The 15,562-nt window shown below is 36.9% G+C and overlaps 2 protein-coding genes across 7 annotated transcripts in view; one reads left to right on the forward strand and one right to left on the reverse strand.

The window, feature by feature from the left end:
• The first annotated feature begins 3,125 nt into the window (after positions 1 to 3,125).
• Positions 3,126 to 3,983, forward strand: LOC129926260 (keratin-associated protein 10-9-like). The gene has a single exon (XM_056029100.1). The coding sequence runs from the start codon at positions 3,126 to 3,128 to the stop codon at positions 3,981 to 3,983; it is 858 nt and encodes a 285-aa protein (XP_055885075.1).
• A 955-nt stretch (positions 3,984 to 4,938) lies between these two features.
• LOC106054113 (voltage-gated hydrogen channel 1-like) overlaps positions 4,939 to 15,562 on the reverse strand; it is a 94,208-nt gene continuing 83,584 nt past the window's right edge. For 4 of the 6 annotated variants that reach the window (XM_056015474.1, XM_056015466.1, XM_056015459.1 and 1 more), the window contains exons 7-11: positions 15,176 to 15,314; positions 13,767 to 13,882; positions 11,017 to 11,061; positions 8,286 to 8,351; positions 4,939 to 5,796 (exon numbers count right to left, since the gene is read on the reverse strand). In XM_056015474.1, the coding sequence (XP_055871449.1) occupies positions 5,731 to 5,796; positions 8,286 to 8,351; positions 11,017 to 11,061; positions 13,767 to 13,882; positions 15,176 to 15,314 (432 nt within the window). In that variant the 3' untranslated portion in view covers positions 4,939 to 5,730. The remainder of the gene's footprint in view (positions 5,797 to 8,285; positions 8,352 to 11,016; positions 11,062 to 13,766; positions 13,883 to 15,175; positions 15,315 to 15,562) is intronic. The other 2 variants (XM_056015453.1, XM_056015490.1) reach the window with 2 other exon arrangements.

Here is a 15,562-nt window from a genome sequence, read left to right on the forward strand (position 1 = left end):
ATTCAAATAACAGCTTACTCTAGGGTCGGTCTGTTTTTTTTTTCTTATTGTAATAATGTCACTGGTCTGCAATATTTTCTAATTTAGCTTTTAAACTGATTTTTTATTTAATGTTGAAATGAGATAATCAGAAAGGGAAATAAATGTGAAGTGAACTAAGCAGAGAATGAAGCTGCTACTGTGTCCCCTTACCATTGTGGAACTCTTTGTGATATAAAGGTACGAGAAACACATGAGCTCAAAAGCATATTTTATGGGCCGAAGACAAAAAATACTTCTGAAAAACGTTCTGTAAGCTAAAAAAAAAATACATTGCCACGCTTATAGAAGTTATTTAACTCAGAGAGATCGTGTCACATCTGTGTCGAATCTGTAACTAACGAGCTAGTAATTATTTTCTCAGCGACATACACCAATTGTTACATTTCTATGAAATTCGTTTGAGCCGTTTTTTGAGATGTGTCCAGCTTCCTACCTCCACCCACCCTAAATAGAGTTGTGACTTGAATAGAGGTATTGTAAAAGTGTGTTATGATGTTACTTTGAAAATATTTGCGAAATTAAAATAAGAGAGCATTTAGAATCGATATTTGAAAGAAATGGTACTTCAGAGACTGAATGTAATGATCTCTATACTAGACTTATCAAGAGCTACTTCAGAGGCGTAGCAAGGGTGGGGGGGGGATCGAGGGGGATAATTTGAAAATCTCCCCAGGCCACCACTTGAAGGGGGCCCCCAAATTAATGTTTTTTACATTAAATTTTAAATATTACGCAAAAGGCAGGGGCCCCCCAATGCGGTCAAGCTCCCGGGCCACAAAATTCCTAGCTACGTCACTGAGTTACTTTAGAGTTGAATGTAATTATCTTTATACTAGAATTATAAAGTGACACAGTCTCACAGTCTCAAACTAATCTTGGCTAATGCACTTTCCTAAATTAAATCCGAGAACACCCAAATAGATATTCTTTAAATATGACAGGGGAGGCTTGAAACCTACTGTATGTGTTTGAGTGGGAATGTGCGAGAAGAGATGATGTAATGGAAAATGTGAAAGATTGCAGTCTGATAGAGTTAAAAACAGATAATGGTTATGTTATTTATATGGCACGCGTAAAGGACGTAATCATCTTTTTCTGAAGTAACATCTGTATTTTATAAGATAAGATAACTAGACTTCAACACCATCAGATCTTTTTGATTTATAAACAGTTTTCTAAAATAATTTATGATACCCCATCTGTGTGTGTATGTGCGTGTACAGAGCTAAATTATTTTGTATTCGGAACTTATAGTATTTTTTTAGGTTTAAGACGAGTTACATAGAAATGGAACAAAATTTTAGAAAATGCAAAACAATTTTGGGAATAAACAATGAGCATGATGAATATGTTTCTATAATTAAATAAACAAAATGCACAACATTGTAAGACTAGACCATAGAACTAATACAAGTATCTTTCAAGTTCCAGTCAACAAACTCAAGCATTCCTAAAGATGGATAATACAATTTCCACTAATTTTCGTTATTTTAAATTAATAATTATTATAAAGAAAGATTTTTGTAAACCCTAACATCTGTAGCCAATGTATATAAAACTATAGACATGTGTGCATATAAAACATTTTAGCCGTTCGAGTGTACTTCAGATTTGATGGCTGAATTTCTCCCTTTTTGTATTAAAAGAACATTTATGTTTTTTAAGATGTTATTTAATGTTTCCTAACATTGGAGACTTTTAGCACTTCGCTCAAGTTGTTCCGACTTCAACCGTCCCTCGAAGTGGTCTCTTCTGGTGCTTGTATTGCGCTGCTAACAACGGGCTGCAATTGGTACAAACTTTATGTTCTATGAAAACTAAATCTAAAAATATTTATAACTAAAAGTCATTTTAATACCAATGGTGAGTGTATATCATTTATAATTTTAATAATAAGGAACTATACAAATGTATGCATTAATGAAATATATTGTCAATAATACTCCATATTTGTTAAACAGAACCTGACTTCTTTATATCACACGTTCTGACTCAACTGTTGTAAAATAAGATTCATCAATCATAATGGGTCAGAATTGAAAATTGTGATATTGTCACTTTAGAATTAAGTGTACACAGGATCGGAATTTAGTACTACAGCGATTGCTGCTCATCAATAACCCACAGGCTAAGAACAGGCTGGGTAACATCTTCACCAGTCCACAGGCTAGCAAATGTACAAAATAGATCAAGTTTACAATTGGTTTCATTAAGTTACAACAAAACTGTTTACGTCGTGGCACCATTACTGTAAGACCTTTAAAAACAAGCCTACATTATAATGACGCGCACTTGATTCTCATTTAATTAGTGAAATTAAGATTCATTAATGAAATCGATAAGTTCTAAACTTATTTACAGCCAAAACTCTTTTTAGTTGATGGTTGAAGACATTTAAAAAATCAGATTTCCATTTTCGATTTATTTTATTTTTTTGCTATTGTGTTTCCATTTTTAATCATGAAGACACTGATTGGAGTAACCGGAACATTTTAGTTTTGTATAATGTCTTAATGAATTCATTTTGAAAAGAAACAAGCTAGCTATACAGCAATATTGTTTAAAATATCTCAAGTCTACAGTCTACTTACTAAACACAGATAGACTTATTTCAATGTAAGTAAATCGTACAAAAAAATACATTGAATTTTTAAAATCCTACGAAAAATTTAAGCAACGTTGTCACATCTTGTATATTTTTCATTAAAAAAACAAATAGAGTTTGATCATATTAATTTTTATATCGAAATAAAGGGAGTAGAGAGAAGAGGGATGTAGAGGATGGAATGAGTAGAGATAGACTGGAGAGGCTTACAATGGTGAGGGGTGTAGAGGATAGAATGAGTAGAGATAGACTGGAGAGGCTTGCAATGGTGAGGGGTGTAGACAAGGAGTGAAGATGAAGGAATTGAATTGCGATGAATTGTAGTGAAATGATGTGTAGTGAAATGAAGTGTAGGGAAATGAAGTGTAGTGACATGAAGTGTAGTGAAATGAAGTGTAGTGAAATGATTTCTGGTGAAGTAAAGTGTAGTGAAATGAAGCGTAGTGAGATGAATTGTAGTGAAATGAAGTGTAGTGAAATGAATTCTGGTGAAGTGAATTGTAGTGAAATAAAGTGTAGTGAAATGAATTCTGGTGAAGTGAAGTGTAGTGAGATGAAGTGTAGTGAAGTGAAGTGTAGTGAGATGAAGTGTAGTGAAATGAAGTGTAGTGAGATGAAGTGTAGTGAAATGAAGTGTAGTGAATTGAATTGTGGTGAAGTGAAGTGTAGTGAAATGAAGTGTAGTGAATTGAATTGTGGTGAAGTGAAGTGTAGTGAGATGAAGTGTAGTGAAGTGAAGTGTAGTGAGATGAAGTGTAGTGAAATGAAGTGTAGTGAGATGAAGTGTAGTGAAATGAAGTGTAGTGAATTGAATTGTGGTGAAGTGAAGTGTAGTGAAATGAAGTGTAGTGAATTGAATTCTGGTGAAGTGAAGTGTAGTGAGATGAAGTGTAGTGAAGTGAAGTGTAGTGAGATGAAGTGTAGTGAAATGAAGTGTAGTGAGATGAAGTGTAGTGAAATGAAGTGTAGTGAATTGAATTGTAGTGACATGAAGTGTAGTGAAATGAAGTGTAGTGAAATGAATTCTGGTGAAGTGAATTGTAGTGAAATAAAGTGTAGTGAAATGAATTCTGGTGAAGTGAAGTGTAGTGAGATGAAGTGTAGTGAAGTGAAGTGTAGTGAGATGAAGTGTAGTGAAATGAAGTGTAGTGAGATGAAGTGTAGTGAAATGAAGTGTAGTGAATTGAATTGTGGTGAAGTGAAGTGTAGTGAAATGAAGTGTAGTGAATTGAATTGTGGTGAAGTGAAGTGTAGTGAAATGAAGTGTAGTGAGATGAAATGTAGTGAAATGAAGTGTAGTGAGATGAAGGTACTTGGATATAATGTAGTAGGATAAGTGTAGTGGAATGAAAAGAATAGGAATAAAATGTAGCTGGATGAAATGTAAAGGGATGAAATGTAAAGGGATGAAATGTAAAGGGATGAAATGTAGTTGGGTGAAATGTAAAGAGATGAAATGTAAAGGGATGAAATGTAGTTGGGTGAAATGTAAAGGGATGAAATGTAAAGGGATGAAATGTAGTGGGATAAAATGTTGTGGGATGAAATGTAGAGGGATGAAATGTAGTGGGATGAAATGTAGATGGATGAAATGTAAAGGGATGAAATGTAGATGGATGAAATGTAGATGGATGAAATGTAGTTGGATGAAATGTAAAGGATGAAATGTAAAGGGATGAAATGTAGTTGGATGAAATGTAAAGGGATGAAATGTAGTGGGATAAAATGTTGTGGGATGAAATGTAGAGGGATGAAATGTAGTGGGATGAAATGTAGATGGATGAAATGTAAATGGATGAATTGTAGTGGGATGAAATGTAAATGGATGAATTGTAGTGGGATGAAATGTAGTGGGATGAAATGTAAATGGATGAATTGTAGTGGGATGAAATGTAAATGGATGAATTGTAGTGGGATGAAATGTAGTGGGATGAAATGTAAATGGATGAATTGTAGTGGGATGAAATGTAAATGGATGAAATGTAGTGGGATGAAATGTAGTGGGATGAAATGTAGATGGATGAAATGTAGATGGATGAAATGTAGTTGGATGAAATGTAGATGGATGAAATGTAGTGGGATGAAATGTAGTGGGATGAAATGTAGTGGAATGAAATGTAGTGGGATGAAATGTAGTGGGATGAAATATAGTTCGATGAAATGTAAAGGGATGAAATGTAAAGGGATGAAATGTAAAGGGATGAAATGTAAAGGGTTGAAATGTAGTGGGATGAAATGTAGTTCGATGAAATGTAAAGGGATGAAATGTAAAGGGATGAAATGTAAAGGGTTGAAATGTAGTGGGATGAAATGTAGTGGGATGGAATGTAGTGGGATGAAATGTAGTGAGATGGAATGTATTGTGATGTGAAGAGGGAAATTAGAGAGTGATGGAAATGTTTACTTTTTTCAATTTAAAACGAGAAATAATTCGAGAGCTCATTTCAATCTTTAGACACGACCCAATTAACTTTTTAAAATAGAACTATCTAGAGTAGGTATAAATACATTTTCCTAGAAACCTGTGACCAAACTACCTAACATTGCTTTCCCTCAACTTGTAAACTGCAACTGCTTGTAACACTAGAGACTTTACTTTTGTTACAAAACATACGACCTTACAGTAAGTAGTGTACAGCAAGACCATCATATCATACCATAAATGTAAACACAATGTAATTTAGTGTTAATAACACTAACACTAACCCTAATATCACAACTAAACTATAACAAGTTCAAATAGTTGACAAAGCGAAAAAAAAAGAAATCCAGCTTGTGGCCGTTCTGTCCATTTGAACACTTCTAAAAATAGAAACACTAATCAGTCTGTCTCCCTTAGGTAGGGATCTCTTTTTAAACCGCCACAAATCCGTTTAGTAGTTAGTAAGAGTGATACCCCCCTGGAGTAATAACTCTCTAAGACAATTATTGTCTTTGTTGTATAGTCTCTAAGACTGTATGTTAACAAGATGATACTCTCAGACTCAGCAAGCGAGAGGAACTGGACAGGGACACATCTGGACGTTGTGTTGGGTCACTCTGCTCCGTGGAATTCGATATGTAGCCTCCATTGAGCTGTTCAGCTATATTTTATCGCTCAAGTCCCTCAACTCTATTTCGTGCAAGTTATTCTCAAATATAAAACTACCCTGGGAAAAGAAAAAAAAAAAAAGAAATACAATGTTATAGAGCAACTCAAATATTTTATTTACAAAGCTGTCAGTCTGTGTGGTAAAAAAAAGTTAGTACACATTATTGAGAGGCGGCCTTAGCAGTGCGAGGGGCCCTGAGCGAATGTCGCATGTGGGGCCCTGAGCGAATGTCGCATGCGGGGCCCTGAGCGAATGTCGCATGCGGAGCCCAGAGCCTTAAGGGAAGACTATATATATATATATCGTACCAGGTCACGCTAACGGGATCGTCCGCTTTTAACGCTGGGGGCCTTACTTTTGTTACAAAACATACGACAGTAAGTGGTGTACCTTTTAACTACATAAACTGAGAGTATTCTCCACCTTAACTTCTGGATTCGATATGTCCACAAAACGCTATGTAAAAGACATCTGCTCTTTGTGACTAATTTCAATCGTGCAGTCAAGGATGACGGGAAAATATGCCATCAGGTCTTTAAGGTCATTTTGAATCCAATATCAGAGGTACTGGTCGTGAACCTAGGCGTTCTGAATTCGCCGAAGATGTTCTTGCATCAAGTTGTACGACTCGCAGCATGACCAAGCCTAAAAACTGACCGTTGTTTGGAGCATAAAGTTTCTCTTTTCCCCCACGAAATGCGCAGTTTTTGTTTGTTTGTTTGTTTCTTTTTATGTTTTGTTTTGGCAAAGTACTGAACGATGGCTATCGAAATGTTGTTAGGACTGCGCGCCAATCTAGTTTGTCTTTTCTACTTTGTTCTAGCATCAAGTCATTTATTGCGCTACCATTTGGACTTTCTCAGAGCTTCATCCAACCACGCTGACACATACTATTAAGTTTGGATGGTATGCGGTATGCAAGCTAGACTGTTGTTCGGTCGTATCGATGGTCCAGGACTCATACCGCGCCCGCTGCCATCCCTCGTCGTCCTGCGGGAGATTTGGACTAGGAAGTTGAGTATCTTCACCTCTGAAGGAACATCCGAAACATTTAAAACATTTTAAAACATTTTAACGTGATTTACAGAGATCTCGTGCTGCTGAATTTTAGTATCAAGAAGTTTCCAGGCTCAGCAGCTTTAGCTTGTCAACTGGCCTCCAGTAGCTCTCGTGCCAAACAACTTACTAGGAAAAGAAAATACTGTCTTTAGTCTTTGGTATAAGAACAAAGGGTACGATAGGAGCTACAGTGGTCCATTGACTTCAGCAGATCTGACTTTCTAATGGAAAAAATACATACGAGTTGTTTTTTTACTGAAGCACGGGTTTTAAACAGCCACCCGATGTATAGGCACAGTAGCCTGTTGGATAAAAAATGAATACGCCATCATCAAACCTTCTGGATGCTGATTGGCCGAAAGAACTATACGAGCTAGACCACAGCACAAAACAAGGAATCCTCGTGTCCCTTTTTTTTCTGTGGCGGACTAAAATAACAGTATATTTACTGTACACGTACCGATTCTCTTTATACTGTAATGCGACATAACAGTACTGTATGACATTACAAAATAAACAATTGGTTGCTTCCGGCTGCGTGCTTTTTTTATGCCAAGGTGAACCGTTAAACAGTGATAGCCGCTTAGAATGTACAGGTCATAAGATGCTGTCTTTATCGAAACTGAACTGTATTTCGAAACCAAAAATGTCATGTAAAGAGCTGACATGGTAATTGGTGTCATATAGATGCCAGAAAATATCGAGCAACATGTCCTAGTTTATGAGAACTGGTCTGGTTTTCGAACCTAACGAAGATACGGGAATTTTTTATCAGGGAAAACCCCCCCCCTCCCAACTCAGGCGCGGGGCATGGGGCGGTTACCCCACTTGCCACTCCCTAATGCCGCTACTGCGCTATTTTTCCCACACCCAATCTCGGATCAAGCTGAAATTTTGCACAATTATTTTTTTATCGTATTTTTTAATATCATTTTTAACTTACGTTTTTACAAGCACGTGAGGGCATAGTGGCTGAGTGGTAAAGTACTTGGTTTCCAAACCGAGGGTCCGGGGTTCGAATCCTGGGAGTTTTAATATCGGGATCCTTAGGGTGCCTCTAAGTCCACCCAGCTCTAATGGGTACCTTTACATTAGTTGGGGAAAAGTAAACGTTTTCGGTCGTTGTCCTAGCCACATGACACCCTCGTTAACAGGTGATCTTTACATCATCTGTCCTATAAGACGCAAAATCTGAAAGGGGAACTCTTACAAACAAATACAATGAATATGAAAGCTGTGTTTTCAAAGTTATTAATTTTAGTTTTATTTGGCATTATTGGAGTAAATGTGTGTTGAAGTTTATTACAAATTCTATATAAGAATATCATTCGCTATGTTTCTACCAATTGTTTGGAGGTGTATAAAAAAAGAAAGAAACATCGAGTAATGAAAAGGTAAACATGTTAATCTAATTATTATTCTACACATTTAAAAATATTAATATAAATAAAATGTGATTAAAATTAACAAGAGCATGCAACTCATACTGGAGAATTGATTTCGTGCACTTGATTATCTACACTTCTTTCTTTCTTCAGACTCTTTAGCTCCCTCTGAAAAAAAAAATGAGAAAAAATTATTTCTAATTAAATTTTTTGTACAGGTTTTATCATATTTGCTTACTTGCTTTTTGTGAATGATAAACAGCTTTGAAGAAACAGTAATACGTTTAGTTTAATTGGAAAATCTTTAAAATTTCAATGGAAATACATGTACATAAACTCAATGTAAATAGGAACCGAAATTATATGCAAGTGTACTCAAGCTATAATTAAAACTCAAAAATTATGTTTTTATAATTCCACAAACTTATGTACTATACGGTAGTGGTATATCGCGGTACAACTTTACCCTCAATGAATGTTATTCAATAATGATGTATCAATGTAATAAGCATAGAGCTTTAGTGTTAATGTATGCTAAAGAAGCAATCTTTGTTATTATATATGTGACCTGCATTAAAAAGTCTGTAATTAAGACAGCTTAGATCTATTACTTAAATTGCAAAGCTCTTACAATAACGTGGTTGTGGATACTGCAATAACTTTTTATATGTTACACAATGACTTATAAATTTCTTTTGTTTATGCCAACAAAATCATTTCATAATTTTCAATGGAGATCATGGTCTACGGGAAATTTAAAAAATCTCAAGTCTGAGCCTCTCCAGAAAGAAGTCTATTAGACGAATTCCCGGGTTTGCTGCCCTGCCTCATCGTGGCGCCCGGGTGGAAATGGTCGTATGAGGGGACGACAAGGCCAAATGGGCAGCGAAACAAGGATCCCGCGGGAGTGCCTAAGGGGGTGCGAGTGCATCGCCATTGCACTGTGCGGGGAATGTGAAAAAGCTCCCGCAGCGATCTGTCAACGTCCAGGCGCCGTCCCTCAAAGGACCGTTACATAAATGGCGTGTCCCGCACGGTTAACCTGGTACAGTATACGAATACGACGGGGAAATCCAGTGATAAGGCCTTCGGCCGCGTCTCTAGCCCGCGAGTCCGAAGTGCCCGTGTCCATTGGAAGTGAACGCATAAACAAACTCTATGCTTAACCCCGAGTCTCACACCCCAGTCGGACAGGGTGACGGGAAGGAGAAACTCGCAATCACCCAATTCAGGCTGGTGAAAGGGAGCCCTTCTTCGCTTTTGCTGGCCTTGGTGTTTTACAACGCACAACACCAGTAGACAATTTCAGATTAGACGAATTGTTATATCACAGCATTGCTTGTCATGCAAACCGTTCATTCCTCTTAAGGCATTTATCTCCCTGAAACTTAACATCCTTAAAATAAGACATTGATTTTTTAGATAGGTGACAAACATAATACAAGGTCTTTTGCCCTGAAAAAACATGATATAAGGTCTTCTTTCTGCAATACTCCTCAGAGTACACAGGATTAAGTAAGAGTCTGCAATAGCTAACATTGTAAGAGGTCTCCTAAACCAACATTGTACCTGGTCTACCACCCAGAAAACCTTAAAGACTAGGACTTCTCTCTTGTATAAATAAATCGCAGACTAAATTTCACCTACCACATGCTTCAATTCATTATATACATAGATAAAAACAGAATATTTTATATGTTATATTAAGTTTGAAATATCAAATTAGTTAAATAGCTGATATAATATAGATAATAGATAAAATATCGATTTAAAAAGTTGAAAATGATTTATATAAAAAAAACACAACTAAGTGCAAGTAGCATCACACCAAACTGTCTTAGCAGGATTGTAATTAGATGCATTATTTAATCAGCAATCATAATCCACACAAGGCCGGATTTTAGTAACTGGAGGCCTGGGAAGTATTATTGCGGAGGGCAACATCCTATTCAATTTTCAATGTAAATGCTCTTTAGAATATTAATAAATCTTAAAACCTATCTTGATAGTCATAACAGAAATATTGTACTTCTAAATTGAATCTCATTTCCCTTATTTTGAATATTTAAAATGTATATTATGTTAAAATTGTAAAATTGTTGAAATGTTGAGACCCTGTGCGTTTGAACAGTCTTTCATTGTCTGGCCTTGAATCTTCATGAAAATTAAATTCAATTTCTCATCTCTTAATTAAAAAATTGAAAACCCGTTGCCATGTGAGTTCTACTAGCTTCTAGCCTAAAAGGTTTATCGAAATTGTTATATTAAGTTTGAAATATTAAATTAGTATATTAAATATGATGTAGCGGCGTTGATTAGAAAGGTGTAAGCAGGTGCGGCCCGCACTTTACGCATACCCCTTCCGACGCCTAGATAACAAACAAGATTCAACAGATAGGTGTATGCGTTTACTCTAAACCAGTGTTCCCCAAACTGTGTTCCGCGAGGCCTGAATATGTGCTCCACCAACTACTGGAATAATTAACTAGTAGGCCACCACGTAAATTCATCTCTCTAAAGTAAATAAGCAAAGTGTTGAACTGAATACTCAGAATGTGCGAAGTGTTCCGTTAAGGAAAAAGTTTGGGAACCACTGGTCTACACTATAAATACAGAAGTGCACGAGCGTGAAGAAGAATGCTGGCCTAATGACCCATACTAGTTAGTAAAGAGTATTGTGTGGTAACTATTAGAGCTTGTAACGTGTAAAGATGACAAACCCACAGCCGTTTGTTAGTTATAAGTCAGCTACAGAAGAAGATTTTAATTAGTGAGGATTAATTCCCTTGTCCCAAGTCATTAGATTATTGAAGGAAGATAACTCGGGGCTTACTGGATCGTTCACTCTTGATTTCTCCCTAAGAACTTTCAATTTTCTCTGTTTAAAAAACAAAAACAAAATGAGAAAGAAAAACTTTGAACAAAAATCGATTAAGCCGTTTGAATTAATGTAGGCCTTGGTATGAGATGGCATTATGTCCTTTTAGTTCACACATGAACCAAGAGGTAAGATGAATGAACTCCATTACGTCATCCAAGGAAAGTCCAAACTTCATTGTGAGTCTGTTCTTTGCGTCTACGAGTCTACAGTATTAGCAAATATCTTTGTCATGATCATTTCATTCTAGATGAGGAACAGGAGCTTTTTACTTTTCACAGCAAAAATGTCCACAGTATAAAAAAAAAGGTTTAAACTTTGAACTAGTCATTAACACTCGCTGACTTTGAGTCACTCTGAAAGCAACTTTGAGAATTTCATTGATAGTATATATTCATGTTTGGTGTCTTAGTGGTAAAGCGCTTTGCTTCCGAACGGGGGAGTTTAGGCTCAAATCTCGGTGAAAACAGATTATGGGCCTCGGGATTTTCTAGAACGCCCCCGAGTCCCCCCAACTCTAATGGGTACATGACAATAGTTGGTAATGTGCTGGCCACATGACACCCTCGTTAATTGTTGGCCACAGAAACTGATAACCTTTACATTTTATGCAACGTCTGAAAAAAAAGTAGTGTACATTATATCCCATTTATCCTCTGACTAAGCTGGCTATGCCACTGAAAGAAATGGAATCTAAATGGGTTCCCACATCTGACCTGCGAGTTTTCTCTGGCAAGCGTTGTGTTGTACAAACACAACAATAAAGAAGAAGTTACCCTTGGAGCACGTGACATGACGACAATAGAAGATAAAACAAACATCGACATTTGACGTCAAGTCTTTCTATTTTGACCTTTAGCATTTTTTTGCTAGAGACAGTTTAGGAAAAAATATCCAAATAAGTTTTTGATTGTTTTTTTATTGAAGGTTTCAAAGTATTATTGATTTCTTCTGTCTGTTAAATGTACCCTGGAGGGTTGAATATCTGTGTTTGACATTAATTATCTTGAGTCTGAGTTTCTAGCTCGTCTAACTGGCTTGATCACAGAAATAGTAGGTCTAGAGAATTCAGAACTTCACATTATCGGAAACAAAACAAAGTCATTCGTATACGTTAGAAAAGAAAAAAAAAAGCATTTCTATAGTTAAATTTAATACCCCCCCACCCGGGACACCTAGTCACTGAGATACATAATGTTTAATCCACAGACCCATGATTACTGAGAAAAATAATCCTCAGACACTTCATCAATGCTTTCAAAGCATAGTCAATAATTCCTACGACACTTTATTCGCGGATTGAATTCATTTCTTAGGCATTAGATGGTGAGGATTAAGTTCTGTGGATGAATGGAGGATATAGAGCTACTCCTCTGTCGTGCTCCAAGATGAGCACATTTCTCATTTCCTATGGACTCGAACATGACTGTAATGAACAGTCCCCGCTTTTAAAAGCCGGCCGCTTACGTGGCATGGGTAGGTTTGGTCAGTTGCAGATAGGCCTGCTTCTTCTCTCAGCTTTATGTTGGTTCGGTGCTCTTTCACCTTGGCCACTCTGCTTGCTTCAAATCTCATGACTCCGAGGCTCACAGCTTCACGCCACGAAGAGCGATCGAGAGCTAGTGCTTACCAGCTGTGAATGTCGATATCGCACTCCTTGAAGGAGCTCTTGAGAGTGTCTTAATAGCGCTTGTATTGACCTCACTGGGAGCGCTTTCCTGCACACAACAGAAGTCGTTTGGGAAGGCGTTTGTCTGGCATGCGGACTACATGTCTCGCCCATCGAAGTTGTGACTTTTTTACTATCGCATTGATACTGTTCATGTTGGACAGATTTAAGATTTCTGTATCTGATATGTGGTCCGACCAACGCACCTTGTCCTTATGGATACTCCTTAGACAGCGTAGGTGGAAGGAGTTTAACTTTTTGATGTGGCGGGAATATAAGGTCCAGGACTCTGACGGGAGAACTACAGCACTGTAGACTTTCCGTTGGCACACTTGTCCTTGAAGTCTGCCAAAAGCAGCACTGGCACGAGCAATACGGAAGTCAACCTCGTCATCTAGATTGGCGTTTGCTGATATGGTGCTTCCCAGATAGACAAGCTTTTTGAAGTTTGCTAATTTCTGGCCATCTATAAGAATGTCTGGTTCTGTGAGCTATTTGTTTGGAGCAGGTTGGTGCAGCACTTCTGTCTTTTTTACAATTATGGTGAGGCCAAAATTTTTGCAGGCTTTTGGCGAAGAGGGACAGGCTCTTTTGAAGGTGTTCTTCGTTTGAGCCATGGACGATAAGGTTCTGTGGATTAGCTGTCAGGATATTACATACATGTACACTGTTTGAAATGTTTATGAAATATAATGAAACATTCATCATCTAGACAGCAAAAAATGAGAGTTTTCTTGAGATAATTACTTCAATAAACTAAACAATAGTCTTAGAGAAAAGTATAAAGAAACAGGCAGAGAGACAGACAGATAGATAGATAGACAGACAGACAGACAGAAAAACAGATAGATAGATAGATAGATAGATAGATAGACAGATAGATAAATAGATAGATAGATAGATAGATAGATAGATAGATAGATAGATAGATAGATAGATAGATAGATAGATAGATAGATAGATAGATATATAGATAGCAAGAGATAAATATTACAAACATGAAGGTGAGCACTTCTCTCCACAAACAAACTCTCACCTCTAACTTTTCTACTTTGGACCTCAACTTTTTGTTCTCATGCTCCGAGTGTCGCAATGTTCGCTTCATGGCATCAATCTTTTTCTTGGCGTCCAGCTTCACGGACAGGATGACCCCTGGGAAGAGTGTACGTGGTCCAGAAACAAAGCTTATTTACATATGTTGCATATTGAGAGAGAGAGACAGAGAGAGAACGAGAGAGAGAGAAGGCTTGAAAGTGAAAGGACTATCGGCTTATTTCAAACTTTCTGGTGCACATATACCTTATTGTTTTTTAAAGCTATTGAAGCGAGACAGAAAATAGATTTGTTGAAGATGAAATTTACTTAAGTAAATAAAAATATCCGTCAATGTAAGATGACAGAATTGAGCTAAAAATTGTTAGCGGCGAATGTGCTCAATAAATCCAAGTATTGATCAATACTAAAACAGGGCTGTTTAAAATACTGACAACCGCCGACCAGAAAAGTAGAAACAAACTTTTCTTCAGTGACTGACCAGTGACCACAGTAATATTGAGAAGCAAACGTTCGACTGACTTGAGACCACCACTAACAGAGACCCACCAGAGGCGGCGTCGATAGAGTTGATGTTATTTGGTGCGGTTAGCTTATGTCAAACCTCCCCCTTCCTCCACGTCTATTCTCCCCGTTTTCAAAACTTTCTAATAAAATATTTCGTTGGTTATTTCTGTGTATTTCTCCACCTTGTTGTCACCTCCCTGATGGCTGTCAACGGGTGCGGTCCGCATACTACATTCTCCTCTAGTGACAACTTTGCCCACGAAAGCTAAGTCCACGGGTTATTAAAATAAACATATTCCGAAATTTCTTTTCTACGCTATTCATTGATAGTTGAAGTTCGCTAGAGAACAGCACAGAAAGATCTTACAGATGATACAGTTGAGGAAGCAAAAACACAGAGAAGATCTTCCAATGCTAAGTGAAAAAGTTGATGGATTCACCAACATTCAGTGCAGACAGAAAGATCTTTGACTTACCATTTAAAAGTTGAGTGCTTCGTCAGAGGAAAGAAAAAATCTTTCAATTACCATTTAAAAGTTGAGTGCTTCGCCATCATAGGAAAGAAAAAATCTTTCAATTACCATTTAAAAGTTGAGTGCTTCGTCAGAGGAAAGAAAAAATCTTTCAATTACCATTTAAAAGTTGAGTGTTTCGCCAGAGGAAAGAAAAAATCTTTCAATTACCATTTAAAAATTGAGTGCTTCGTCAGAGGAAAGAAAAAATCTTTCAATTACCATTTAAATGTTGAGTGCTTCGCCAGAGGAAAGAAAAAATCTTTCAATTACCATTTAAAAGTTGAGTGCTTCGCCAGAGGAAAGAAAAAATCTTTCAATTACCAGTTAAAAGTTGCGTACTTTTCAGAGAGCAGAAAGTTATTTGACCTACCATTAATAATTCGAGTAACTCTCCACAGTCGAAGGATCACCATAAATCCAGCAGCGTCCTGGGCTACACTAGTCACTGAGACGAAGCTGAACACCACATCCAATGTGAAAGACACAATAACTACAATGGCGTCAAACACCTGAAAAGACACACCAAGTATGATCAGTAATAAACGGCTTCTAACAATGTTCTAACAAACCATTGTTCACATTCACTATACGTATTATGTAGTTTTTCTCAATCATTAGACTACTCTTATAGTGTTGATCAAGACATGTTTAAGCATCTGCTCTTGCAATACAATAAATAAGCCTACCCGTGTGTATCACATTTTCTTCCGAAACCTATGTTCTATATAAATATATATCAAGGAAGAATTCATATACA

This window comes from Biomphalaria glabrata, chromosome 1, assembly GCF_947242115.1.
Source record: "Biomphalaria glabrata chromosome 1, xgBioGlab47.1, whole genome shotgun sequence".
NCBI lineage: Eukaryota > Metazoa > Mollusca > Gastropoda > Planorbidae > Biomphalaria > Biomphalaria glabrata.